The following is a 13,979-nucleotide window of genomic DNA, read 5'->3' as shown; positions in this document are numbered from 1 at the left end:
AGGATGAATTACGGACAACCACTTTAAAACAATAAAAACTCAGTGCAAGTGATTTGTATTGTCAGGCATAACTCTTTCTTCTCTGAAAAAGATTCTCTGATATTATGCATCAATATTAACAGTTTCAGCAGTCTGAAAAATTCACCCAACTTTCTACTTACTGCTCACTGCCTTAGAGTTCTTTATGATTTAAATTAAAATTAAATTTCTGTGAATAAACCTTCATATTTATCTAGTATGAGGCATAAATACCTAAAGACTAGATGGTGTAAGTGGGAGGGGGAGGGAGAAACTGGACATTAACTACTAGGAAATACAGGGAAAGAAAGCACTCTGAAAGTTCTGTTTATAAATAAATATTTACAACAATAAAAACAAAAAAATCTCTTTATAACCTAAAATGTAACCTATAACCTATAATTATTATATATATAAATAAATATATATTATATTTATAACCTATAGCTGTAACCTATAACCTATTGTTTTAATAGAATATGCTTTTCAGCTACTTAAAATAAATCTAAGAACTTACCTGTGGTGTCCAGGAAACAGAAAATGAAACAGGAAAATCCACAAAACAATCTGGTGATTCTGCCGGGTACTATGAAAAGGCATAAAATTAGGTCATATTTGCTTCTGTCGTGACAATTTCACATGAACTATTTCAGAAAAACTGAATAGGAAAAATCTTATTATAAATGCAAATGTATTATGTTAATATTTTGATTCTATTATTGTAGAAAATGTCAAGAGCTGACTAATAAGTCAACTTATGCTCAGGAGGTACAAAGTTTGGTGATTTGGGGTGCCAAAGCAATAGGTTTTGAGTAAAGAATAATGAATTAAGTCAGTGTCAGGTCAGCTACTAACTGTAAATTGAGGGGTGAAACACACAGGATCTCAGTTTCTTTACCTTTAAAATGAGAGATCAAACTGGTTAATATTTAATTTCCTTTGGATCTAAAATTTAATCTCCATCTCAGGCACTACTTAAAAAAAAGTTATCTGTTAAAAGAACCAAGAAGTGTACAAAAACGTATTTTTCACAATAAAGCAATTACTCTTAGCAAATATATAATAAAAGAAAAGAAACAATGAAATGCCTTCTGGTTATGAAGGAAAATAAAAGTAATAGTTTTAAGAAAAACCTTTTCATGGTCAATAAAAAAATTAATTCAACAGCTTCATACAAAAAGTGATAGTCATTAAGGATAAATTAGGTGTCTAAGGTAAGAAAGACAAAAGGCAGTTTTTCTTAAAATCACTTTTGTTATTAGAGAATTGTAGTACATGACTTCTGTAAAATCCATTCTGGATTCTTGGAAGTCAGATGTAATTAAAGAAAACTCACTTATTTTCATTAAAAAGCAAAATTTACCAAAAGAAAATTAATTTGGGAAAACTATCTCTCATTTGACAAAGTCTTTAAAATAAGTTTTAGACTTTCACTTTCTTCAGCCTTTTATTTCTCATTACTTCACAGAATAAGCAAATGGTTTCCAAAAATTATCACTACAGTATTTAGCAAACATTTGAAGTCAATGTTTGTTTTTTTAAATCTCTCTTTTTTAAGAGTTATTTATTTGACGGATAGAGATCACAAGAAGGCAGAGAGGCAGGTAGAGAGAAAGGAGGAGGAAGCAGGCTTCCTGCTGAGCAGAGAGCCTGATATGGGGCTCGATCCCAGGACCATGGGATCACGACCGAGCTGAAAGCAGAGGCTTTAACCCACTGAGCCACCCAGGCGCCCCATGAAGTCAATGTTTTGAAAAGAATTAACATTTAGTTATAGTAAGCAATTCGCTAAAAAGAAATTTATCAACTTATACTCTGACTGATGGTTATCTGGCTATGCAGAACTGATAACACAAAGGCAAATATATAGGAAATAATAAAAATATAAAATGCTCTCATTTGGAGAAAAAGAAGGAACTCTATTATAATTCAAAATATCAGATGATATACTTCTGAGTATAACTGCTATAATCACTACAGAAACAATCTGTATGCGACTTTACAAGTCATGTAATTATCTCAAAATAAGTGCAGACAGAGATCTTAATTTCTCTGGTTTCCAACTCTGCTAACTTATGTGATCTTGGATAAGTCATTTAACTTCAACGGCTGTTTGATAGGTAAAATTGACTGAACTCAAGCAAAAGTGTTATCAAGTCTCTTTTCCTTCTAACATGTTAAGATTCTGTAAAAATTATAATGCACACTTGAGACCTCCATGGAGGTCTCAAAAATATTCAAAAATGGAATATTTACTTCATTTTGAGTTTTTTTAATCTCCTCCTCATGTTGACAATGAAAAATATCAACTTAAATCATCAATCTAGGTAAGAGTATGAAGTTAATAAGATGTTCACTGTATTAGAGTAGATGAACAAAGAAAAATATCTGTGACTTTGGAAGTCATTTATAGTACATACAGCACATTTTAAAAGAGAAGATGATCTCCTACATTCAAATACACTCAATATAGTGAATGGTGCATATATACTGATTTTAAAAAACCTACAAATAGTTAAACAAAAAAGCAGATTATAAATTCCATATGATCCCATATATATGAGTCACAATTTCTAAGATGATGTATTCAAATATATTTTTATGTGTAAATATACAGACATACAAATACGTAATAAATTAGACTGATCTATATAGGTGGTTTTACTGTATATCTATTGCAAGTTAAGTGCAAATATACTATATATGTTAATTACATTCATGTTCAAGATCAATTCTGTTTATACAATAAACTTTACATAACTGTATAGAACCTAATTAAAAAACTGATATACTTCTGGATGATTTAACGTCAATTATTAAGTAGCATCCTAGATATTCCAGAATCTTCTGTATTATAAAACTATACATAGATAACTAAATGCAATAATGTACTATCAAAATTCAGGTAGTTTTCAGTAGTAAGTTGTATAGGTATATAAAAACCAGAGACTAACTGCCAAGTTTTACTTCAATAGTCCAACTGACAACAATGAAAGCTCCACATAAAGGAATATTAATTGAAAAATAAGTAATTCTTATTCTTAATTAACATACAGTTTTTCAAATCTCACCTGAAAGAACCCATCAAATCAATAACTATAAAAGAATACAATTATCATACAATATTAAGTAACTATTTTTGTCATATATGGTATTTTTTAGATTCTATAGAACGTTGTTCTAAGGAAAATTTTAACCCAATCTCTTCTGTGATTGGACCATCTAAGCAGTAAGGCTTCCCTGAAGTAAACACATACAAACTGTAGCAAATTACAAAAATGGCCAGCAGACAGAGTGCCCAGCCTCTGAAACACATCTGTGTTTTTCAAGTAGTTCTTGGATCTTGGCCAAAGCTGAAGAAGCCCTGGTCTCCTTTTTTAAAAGAAAAGATAATAGTTCCATCCCATAGTTTAGCATGTACTTTAAATATTGCATAGAAATACACCTATAAAAATGACAAAATTCAACTATTTCCCTTATATTTCTTTTTGACTTATATATTCACTTTTAATAAGGACTGTTTAATTAAAATTGGCATTGTTTTCTTTGAGGGTTGGAGACAGTGAGGGGGAATGGCAGAATTGGGAGAACATGTATTCAAGGAAAAAAAAAAAACCGAAACAAATGTGTTCCTTTACTGTAAATCAAAAAATATCAAGTAAAAGAAATAAAGGTTTGTATATTTACAAAAATAAGTCTGCATTAAGGTTTAAAAAAAATCAGCTTGATCTTTAAAATTTAGTTTTAATTGTGATTTTGCACTATATACTTTTAACATGTAGCTTTAGCTATCATTGTTTTTAGCTGACAATCCCAGACCTAAATATTCCAGAAGAAAGAAATTACCACAACTAAAATACAACTTTGGTCTATGTAACCTGAACTCAATGGACTATTAAAAAGATTCTAATAAATCATACCAATATAAAAATCATTCATTTCCACTTTTTTTTTGGATACAAATTTTTTTCTCAATTCCTTCTGAATTTAAATAAAGGTTTCTCTTCTCTCTTCCCAGGGAATCCATAATCGTGCTTCACAGTTATCAATGCTGCAAAAACTTGGAAACATTCTTCACAGAAATATTAAGTGTCATCTTATCTACCCTGAAAAGGTATAAGAAAAAGCAAAAAGGATGGGCCATTCTAGTGGCTACATCCTTCCTCTTGATACTACCAACTAAAGTCATTAAGTGGAATAATAAAATTTTATAGATGTAGTTCTAGACACAGAATCTCCTTAGTAAAGTGAAGGTGCAAAAATAAGGCTATTAAAAAAACCATCACCACCACGAGTCAAGACAGGATGCATTTAAAATTTTTCATTTCGGTCTTCAGAACAGCAAAGCAATTTTTACAAATGTACAAAGTACAAACAATTAAAACTCTGAAGTAAATTACAGAACCCATGTGATCTTTGGAAAAATAAAGGAAAATTTCTCCCTGATCTTAAGGGGAAAAACCAAGCTCACCTTTAAAAATTAAAAAATAATTTTTTATTCATTTTGACAAAAATACCCATGTAACTTCTTTGACAAATAAATGTCTATCCCACTAATATTTTCAAAACTTATCACACACGAATCTTGAAATAATACCTGAATATTCTGTGTGTGAGAAAAAGAGAGAATGAGTCATTTCTCAAATTGTCTGATAAAGAGGCACTCTAAGATACCAACTTTTCTGTGTCACCCAGTTCAGCTTTATGTATTAATTTTCTCTCATGGAAAGCTTAAATGCCAGACACATTTTTAAAACGGACAAACACAATTGATCTTTTCATACTATAATCTTCTAAACCAGAGTTGATTGATGATTCCTGGGAACAATAAAAAAAGTTAAATGTCCAGGTTTTCTCAAATTCTAATGCGTCCCTAGTGATTACTAAATAAATGATTAATATGCTGAACTTGCTTACTCTACTTATTTCTCAAAATTCATAACCTAGAACTAAAACAAAGACATAAAGACAGCTATGTTTTGTGCCAATAGAATTAGTAATTATAGATCACTATCCTGTAAAGTGTCTATAAATGGAGGCATAACCTTTGCAAGTTCTGAAAATACAGAATTAAAATTTTAGCCAAAACAAGGAATAAAAAGGTATACATATGGATGTGTTTGGAGAGTGGGTTGGTGCTCAGAAATAAGAACCACAAATGTAATTCATAGTAAGAGTTGAAGACAAGAGACTTCAGTGAAACTTTACTTGGGATAGTGGAAACTTTCAAATTTTTTCCTTGTACAATGTTACAAAAAGGACATCAAGGTACTCTGAGCCTGACCAATCTTATTTCTTATATTTCTTCACTATGAAGTCTATATTTTGAGCAAATCTGCAGTAAAAGAGCGACACAAAATCATTTCTAGGCTTTTGGAAACCTAGTGGGTAAATTTTTTGAGCTTTCCAAAATAAATTTTTTAAAAGTACCAGATACCTTTTCAGAAGCCATTAGCACTTCCTACATTGAAAACATTCAGAGTTCATTTCACAGAGTATTTCCTGACCATAATAACAGTTTAATGAAGCACATACCTTTGCCTTCAACTTGAGAGTAATTAGATGCTTTCTACCAGAAGCATCTTCAGCTTTTAACTTGATGGTACTGAGACAAGTATCCACATATACAAGTCTGGTGAATGGAAGGAAATAAAAAATGATCATACTAGGGAGGGCAAAGGTGGGGGAGGGGAAGTTGGAGGATGGCAGGATTCAAAATGAAAATATTTGCTGTATTTCTATGAATCCATTACAAAAATTAATCAGAGGAATTTCTGCATGCCAGCCCTTTATGCAGCTATAGATTTACTGCCGTTAATACACCAGCCTGGTGCTTAATGCAGTCATAGATCTCTGGATTATTTACAATGTGTGTCAAGGCTCATGCTGTGGTCAGTGAGCACTATGTTTCGGTTTTCCATCACTGGAACCTTTGGCACACACAGCATGTTGCTGTCAGCCTCTGCTTATGTACACATTAAACTTCCTGTCAAACTCTTTGATCCATTTCTGTAGTTTCATACAGTATGAGACTTTTATGCTTCCTTTATTTGTTTTTCTCTTCAATGAACTTCTCCTTTATTATCAATAATGTTAGTGTACAAAAATCTGGCTGATATTAGTTCATACACTCAATTGATCCTCTAAGGAAAATGTTATATAAGCACAGGTACAGTCTAATCTGCTAACAATAAATTTTCTTTCCATGCAATATATAGCTTCTGACATTTAACCTGGACACGTATTCAAAATGACTAATAATTTTAAACCTATAGTACAGCACAATTGTTTTTGGCTTTAAGTTGCTCTAAATGCATGAATTTTCTACAACGGAAACCAATACCCTTTGAAATATATCATTCTGTATTCTAATATATCATTCTCAAATCCTTCTCCTCCCAAAAACTTAGAACATAAGACTTTCAAGGTTTTATTTGGCAGAGATGACAAGTAGGCAGAGAGGCGGGTGGTGGGCGTGGGAGCAGGCTCCCTGCTAAGCAAAGAGCCCGATGTAGGGCTCAATCCCAGCACCGTGGGATCATGACCTGAGCCAAAGGCAGACACTTAACAATTGAGCCACTGAGGTGTCCCAACAAAACAGATTAGAAGAGAAAGAAAGAAGACTCCTGGAGGAAGATAGTGGACAAAAAAGTCTGTAGAATATATAGACTAGAGGGTAGGACTTATATATAAGACAAACTTAATATAAAAAGATACAAGAAACCAAAAGTGATGAAGAAATTTTAAACTAAGTTATAAATAATAAAGCTATGATGAAACTGCAATTGCTCTACCACTAGCTTTTCAGTGAAAAGTATTTATGTAGTCATTAAAAATGTAACTGTTTACTAATTACAATTTTTAGAATCCAGCAACAGACAAAAGCTAAAAGACTTAATTATAGCTACAGAAATTAATGTAAATATATTTGACCACAGCAATTTAAAAAGTAGAGATGACAAAAATTGAGAAGTAGAAGGGAAAAGATAAGAGGAAGGGAGATTAGGAACACTAAAATTTGTAATTGCTAATTTGAGAGGAAGAGATAACATCTTTAACTGAAGGAACATGAAGGAAGTTTAAGAAATTTTAAGGTGAATAGAAGAATAATAGTGAAGAAGGGAGAGAAAATGTGGTATACAAGCCAAATCCATTTTTATTACAGTAATCAGTACAGAATTTCTAAGACTGGTAAGTTACACTGAAAATGCCATATTATTTAGAAATATCGAAGTTGTACATATGAACATTTCAGAGTGTCTGTCTAGAAGAGTCAGATAAATATGCACACAGAAAGCAAGAACGGATGGCGAGAGAAGGAACGACTAAGTCACCACCTAGTACTTCTCATGCTTCACATTTCTGCTCAGCATCAATATACTAGAAATCATTACTAACACCTATAAGAGAGAAATAAAAGTTCTAGTCTTTACACAATCACAAAAAAAATCATCTTCCCACAACATTTAAGACAGAAATAATACCTTAGAGATAAACACTGTCATGCTCCAAATATGGCCTTGCAGTCAAAATGATCATAATGTTAATCTTGTTGAACTTTTAAGAACTAATTCAAATAAAGCAGCCAAAAATGTACAATTACGGGTTAATCTCAGCACAGTCATTTAAAATTAAACATTTTACCCATGCTGACTCCCTGTCTACTTTGTATGAGGGACAGGAAGAAACCTTACTGTAATTACTAACACTTTGGTACACCTGACCTAGATTGCAAAATGTCCTCTGCTATCTGTTCTCACCTCCTTCCTTTTGGTAACAGGGTTCCTGCCTCCAGAGCACCCCTAACTAAACCAAATTTTAGCAGGGTACATTTCACTCAGCTAACAACCCTTCCAGCTGCCCTTGGGTGTCAGCATAGCAATAAATCTTGGTCAAAGAACTGTAAGCAGCAGGGATATGTGCATCTCTTGAATCATTTATAACAGAATTGTGCCTTCTCCCCACACCTGTCTCATCTTCCTCACCTACAGACTAAAACTTGGGCCAATGAGAGCCTGCAAAGAGTGTTGTGCAGACAAGCACAACACTCTGAGCAGCTCCGACCAACAGAACCGTCTGCAGTGATGGAGGTGGTCTCTCTCTGCACTGTCCAAAATAGTAACCACGGCCCTGTGTGGCTATGAAGAACTTAAAATACAGCTGGTATGGACACTGAATTGTTAATGTAATTTAAATATAAATGTCAATGTCAATAGCCACATATGGCTAAGACCTATGTACTTAACAATGCAGCCAGGCTGGATGATTGAAAAACAAAATAAACATGGATTCTTAGATGACCCTGTGGAACAGAGCTACCAACTCACTCTTGACCATCTGCCTACCTCTCAACTGTTAAATGAGAGAGATGAAAAAAATTCTAACCTTGTTTGGAACACTGAGAATTTAGGGTTCTCTTTGTTAATGGCAGCTCAGCTTGTATCCTTACTAATACAATGTATTTCTATCCACAATAGGAAAGAATATCTTAGTGTTTGGTCTATGGAAGATATTATTAAAGGAAGGGGGAAAAGTGATAAAATCTTACAAGTAATATCAAAACCAACTTTTCTGAAAAAAGTCTATTTCAAATGCTCTGCTTTATTATAAAGTTGGGTCTCTCAATTTAGACAATATGAAGTAAACAGTTCCACTCATTTAAATAAAATATAAGTTCATATAAGTAATAAGTTTAGGAAAATCAGTGAAAAGCTCAATTTTTGAAAAGTTATGAAATCACATTTAAAATTTGTATTTAGAAGTTTTGGTGTTATTACTTAAATAGACATATTCTAAAACTGACTAAGGAAATAGAAAAACACATATAAAATCTAAAGAATATATATTTTTGGCACTTAACTTTGTATTTATCACTTGCTGCATTTCTTTATAAGTTACTGCTTACAATAAAATGGCATTACACTTGAGTTAAATTTTTTAAAACCTTTGAAAAAGGATACTAATACTTAAGATTCATAGAGGTTTTCACTGTTCCTAGTAAAAGCTGAATGGTATCAGTACAGACAGACAAAACAAATTTGCTTTGTTTTTCTTGAAATACAGTATTTACTTTGACTAAGAGCTTAGGTTACATAGTTTTTCTCTAAATACCTCAAGGCATATATGTAGCAATAACATCAAAAGGCAGACTAAAGATCTTCATGTTTTAATAAAGCATCAATTTCATCTTCATTACCACCCTCAGGTTTAAGCATTAACTACTTCAAAAAACAATCTCCCTAATTGGTGTCTTGTCTTCTTGTATCTTCTATACATCAATCTATTCTGTCTTTCATGACTAAATTAATCTTCCTAAGTACTTTTTTTTGAAGATTTATTTATTTTAGAGAGAGAGAGAGCATGAGTAGGGGGGGCAGAGGGAAAGGGATAGTCCCAGACTCCCTGCTGAGCGGGGAGCCCAATGTGGGGCTTGAGCTCAAGAGACCCTGAGATCACAACCGAGCCAAAACCAAGAGTCGGGTACTTAACCGACTCTTGCTCAAAAATAGTCAGTGAGTCCCCATCACTTGCATAGACAGAATCCTTAGTCTAGTAGGAAAGACCTTTCAGTCTGGCCCTGCTTTCTATCCTCTTCTGTGAGCAACTGATCTGCTACAAAGTCCAAAGATGAACTGTACATTTCCATCACTACAAACTTACTTCCACCACTGCCTTTTAAGGCTCTCCACATTCCTTCCAAGCTTATCCCAATACCCACCTCCTTTAGGATGAACCTTCCTAAATCATCTGCAGCCCAAAAGGACTTCATCTTCCTAGGGGTGCCCAGGTGGCTCAGTTGGTTTAGTGTCCAACCCTTGGTTTCAGTTCAGATCATGATCTCAGGAGTCTTGAGATCAAGCCCAACCAAGGTCTTGGAGTCTGCTTGAGATTCTCTCCGCCCTCTCTCTCTGCCCCGCTCCCCACCTGCATATGCATGCACAAGCACGTGAACTCTCTCTCAAATAAATAAATCTTCAAAAGGACTTCGCCTTTCTCAAAACTGTCACACTGTTCCTTTCCAAGTTTTTGCTTCCCAATCAAATCAACTTTTTTCTAAGGAATATGAAAGTTTTAAACTTCTATGCGTTGTATCAATGCTCTATGCATTACATGACCATGGAGAAGTTACTATCAGACTGGTTCATATTTATTGATTTCATATGCAAGTTTTAAACAACTGAATGCAAACTGTTTAAATTACATACTACAAACATATTACCAATTTAGAAAAACAATTTTTTCATTATTAGATAATCTCCACTTTTTCAGTGATTTCAATACATATGAGGAAAAAGCACTCTATGATAAAGGTAATTTAGGATGAAAATCATACTTATTAACATCTATGTTCTTATGCAATATGCAATGAAAATTATCATTACTGGTTATAATTAAATCATAACACTAATTAAGAGCTGTAAAGCTCATATTTAGTCTGACATTTTTAGGTGAACTAGTAGCTCAACTTTATACCTATTTTATACAAGGCATTCTTTCAATCAAATAACACATGTTTCTTTTTAACCCTTACTAAGTATTATTAGTTTCATTTGAAAAATAAAACATGGCTCAGAGAGGTTACATTACTTGCCCAATGTCACATAGCTGATAAGCCAGAATTAAAGCTCTTGTCGAGTTACTGGAATTAATTTCCTCCTAACAAGTATCTCCATTCTTCCCAACACGTATACAGTTCTTTGAAACGCACTGGGAGTTATAGAAAATATCAATGGATTAGTAAGTTCATTACCAAAATAAGATACTTAATTAAAAATTCAACTTAATATATATTTACAATCTTTCAACAGCACAACAAATTTAATAAAACTCAGCTCTTTCCCTAGACAAATTTAAAAGGCCAAATAGTTGAATTCTACTCACTCTAATTGATATATATGCTGTCTTAAAAAAAAATAAAACCATCAGATCATACTTGCCCTGTTAGAACTATTTAATCTCTGAATTACCTAGGGCCATGTGATTACTAAAACAAACATAAGTATCTTCTAACTAAGATGACTACACAGTTCTTCCAAAAAGACACTTCTGAGACTGCAAGAGGCCAGGATAAAAGGCATAAACTAGGATTATCTTGGGTAAAGTGGAATGTAGATCAACCTACTTATAACAAAAAGTATTTAGTGCTTTCAACGCCAGGACATTCTTGATATCCTTAACATCCTAATATTTCTGAACAGAAAATCCTGTTAAACCCCAAGGACTCTAATTCTTATCCTTTTAATGAGCCCTTCTGCAAAACAACACAAGCAGAAGTGAACAGAAAACTATCAAGACAGCTTTTTGCATCACTTACCTTTGTGAACTGTGTAATACCCAAAATCACTGACTTACCATCATTTTTTTACCCTTCAGACAACTAGCTGTTTTTAGTGCATTTTTATGTAAGTTGAAAACAAGTACAGAAATTATAACAATAGCAATCAAACTTAAGGTCAGTTACTAATTCTCAATGCCATTTCCATAAAAAATGTATGTGAATAAAAGAAAAAAGATTTCAATCATATTCTAAATATTTCTATTTTTTCCTCACTTTTTATAAAGCCTCATCATATAGAATTGATTAGTTATGTAATTTAAAAACACAGCAAAGTCTTCATTACCTTAAAAAAAAAAAGATTTTTCTTTCATTATCAGATTTTACCATTATACTAACAAATCTACAAGAATATTAGACTGTAAGAAAAATATAGACATACTGACATGGTCTACAAATCATTAAGATTCTGACAATCCATTCAAATCAATTTGTCATACAAATTATTGTCTGTGTCATTTTAAGAGATATTTTAAATTAAGAAGCTGACCAGCAATCCAGGCAAGGCCTCAAAAGGTAGCAATTCTAGTATGTGGATAGCACAATTCATGTCTCAGTGTTAGCACTGATGGTCTGAAACCCTATGACAACATTGCCAGACCTGATTCAAGAATTAAATCACAAAAATAAAACTGATAGATTTTCTTACTCCAGAAAGCACTGAATAAATACCGACAAAAATCTTACTATCTGGGTTCTGACAATCCATGCAAGCAATTTCTCTTTTGCTAACACATTCTTTATCTGTAAAGACTATGAAACAAGTGATTCGGTAACAGCAGCTATATTCTAATTCAATCACGCACACTAGTCACTATAATTAAACTTTGATCTCTCACAAATCTAAACAACAGACTTCATAACTATCTCTCAGGATGGGTTAATTTTGCATGAGGCCAATTTTATCCATGATGAGACAGGCACATACTGAGGGTGAGACTAATAAAACCTATCTCCAAGTATATGAGGGCACTTTAGTGAAGGCTCCATATCAGAGCTACTCCATAGCACAATTCAAGGCAGCACCATTCACACAGAATGCCTAAGGACTGTTATGCAGCCAATCTTGGCTACAATACACATTTTATATATAAAGCTGAACATAAAAATATGTATCTTGGAATTTACTCAGAGAATTAACTAGGCATTATATAAAGTGGCTATAGCAGTCAGTGGCACAGGACAGAAACTTAAAAAATGGAAGTCCCTGTATAAAATAATTTTAGTCTAAGGAAGAGACAAGCATTCATATTGTGATCAGTGCTATGATAGAGGCATTCATAACCTTCCTTTTGGCTTCATCTATTATCCAAGCTAGACATCTGTTCCTTTTTCTCCCACATCAGAACAATAGGTATAATGCAAAGCAAAACTCAATACTTTTTTTTTGTCCCTAAAAAACACTTAGTCCATAAGATATTTTAATACTTGCACTATTTCTCTTATACCTTTCTTGTTAATGGCTCTCAAGAATCCCTATAATTATATTCTGTAGTACTTATCACAGTTAGAATTAAATACTACTGTGATCATCTACTTAAATTCTGATTCTCCCACTAGAGATAAGTTCCTTGAGGAATCTTTAATAAAGTCTTGCCTATGGTTATCCACTGTCTTTCACTATAGGCTTTCAATAGTTAGGTGAGAAAAAAATGAATGATTCACAAATCTCATATTTGCATTCTCAGTGCTTCAACTACTTCATTACTAGAGTTCTTCCAAACATGTCACAACAACTTAGAAAAGAGTTTCCCCTTCCCAAGTCCTTCCTACATTCCTAAGTATCCTCTAAACACTAAGATCTTAATGTTTAAGCATCTGAAAGTAAGTCAACCTGATTTTTCTATAACACCTTAAACCCAAAGAATGACCAGGTCCATGATGTCAATGCCTCAAGACAAATCTTCATACTTCCAGCCAAACTGCTATTAGTTCATCTCAATTCATTACTTGTCTTCTGTCTCCCTTCTCCTGGTTATGCTAAATTTTATTTAAAAGTTCCATCTTTCAAAATAAAAAAAAAGTTCCATTTTTCCCAAATCCTATTCAGGAATGGCACCTTACCAAATACTGCCTAATCACATGAATAGCATTAACCAGTCCTCGGTATCACCACAACAGTACATTTGAAGTTATATGTAACAACCATATCTGGCTAAAATAGAGCATCCTGCTACAGACCTACACTTCCACTGAGAACCATCAGAGTAGCCTGATGCAAGAGGAAAAAAAAAAAAAAAAAAAAAGATTGGAGGCATCATAGAATTGCTAGGGCAACCAAGACCTAAAGAACCAAAAAGGGGGAACAGAGGTAAGCCAACACTGCAGCCATTTTTCCCTCAGCTTATTTACTGATTCTGCACACAGGGCAAGAGAAGAAGAATTTGGGTAAAGGGCACAAACAGAAAACTGCTATTAAGAAGCAAAGCAAAACAAACCAAAAAACCTGCAGCATTTCTGGAACTCTCTTGAGGTTAGAGATAAAAATAATAGACTTTTAAAGAGCCAGAATCTAGTGGAAAGGTAGGGCCAGGGAACTTGCCCTAAACTTTCGGCACTCTTCCATCAAAACTTTTGATAAATCCTTGAACTGCAAGTGATGAGGATTAAAAAAAAAAAGAAAAGA

The 13,979-nt window shown here is 33.3% G+C and overlaps 1 protein-coding gene across 1 annotated transcript in view; it reads right to left on the bottom strand.

Moving 5' to 3' along the window:
- The window catches only part of FANCL (FA complementation group L), a 113,327-nt gene that overhangs the window by 43,904 nt on the left and 55,444 nt on the right, over positions 1–13,979 (bottom strand). The window contains exons 9-10 of the mRNA XM_045979046.1: positions 5,554–5,650; positions 536–604 (exon numbers count right to left, since the gene is read on the bottom strand). Coding sequence (XP_045835002.1) covers positions 536–604; positions 5,554–5,650 — 166 coding nt within the window. The remainder of the gene's footprint in view (positions 1–535; positions 605–5,553; positions 5,651–13,979) is intronic.

The sequence above is a fragment of the Meles meles genome, chromosome 15 (assembly GCF_922984935.1).
Source record: "Meles meles chromosome 15, mMelMel3.1 paternal haplotype, whole genome shotgun sequence".
Classification (NCBI taxonomy): Eukaryota; Metazoa; Chordata; class Mammalia; order Carnivora; family Mustelidae; genus Meles; species Meles meles.
The sequence above is the reverse complement of the archived record's forward strand: the minus strand, read 5'-3'. Positions and strand labels throughout refer to the sequence as shown.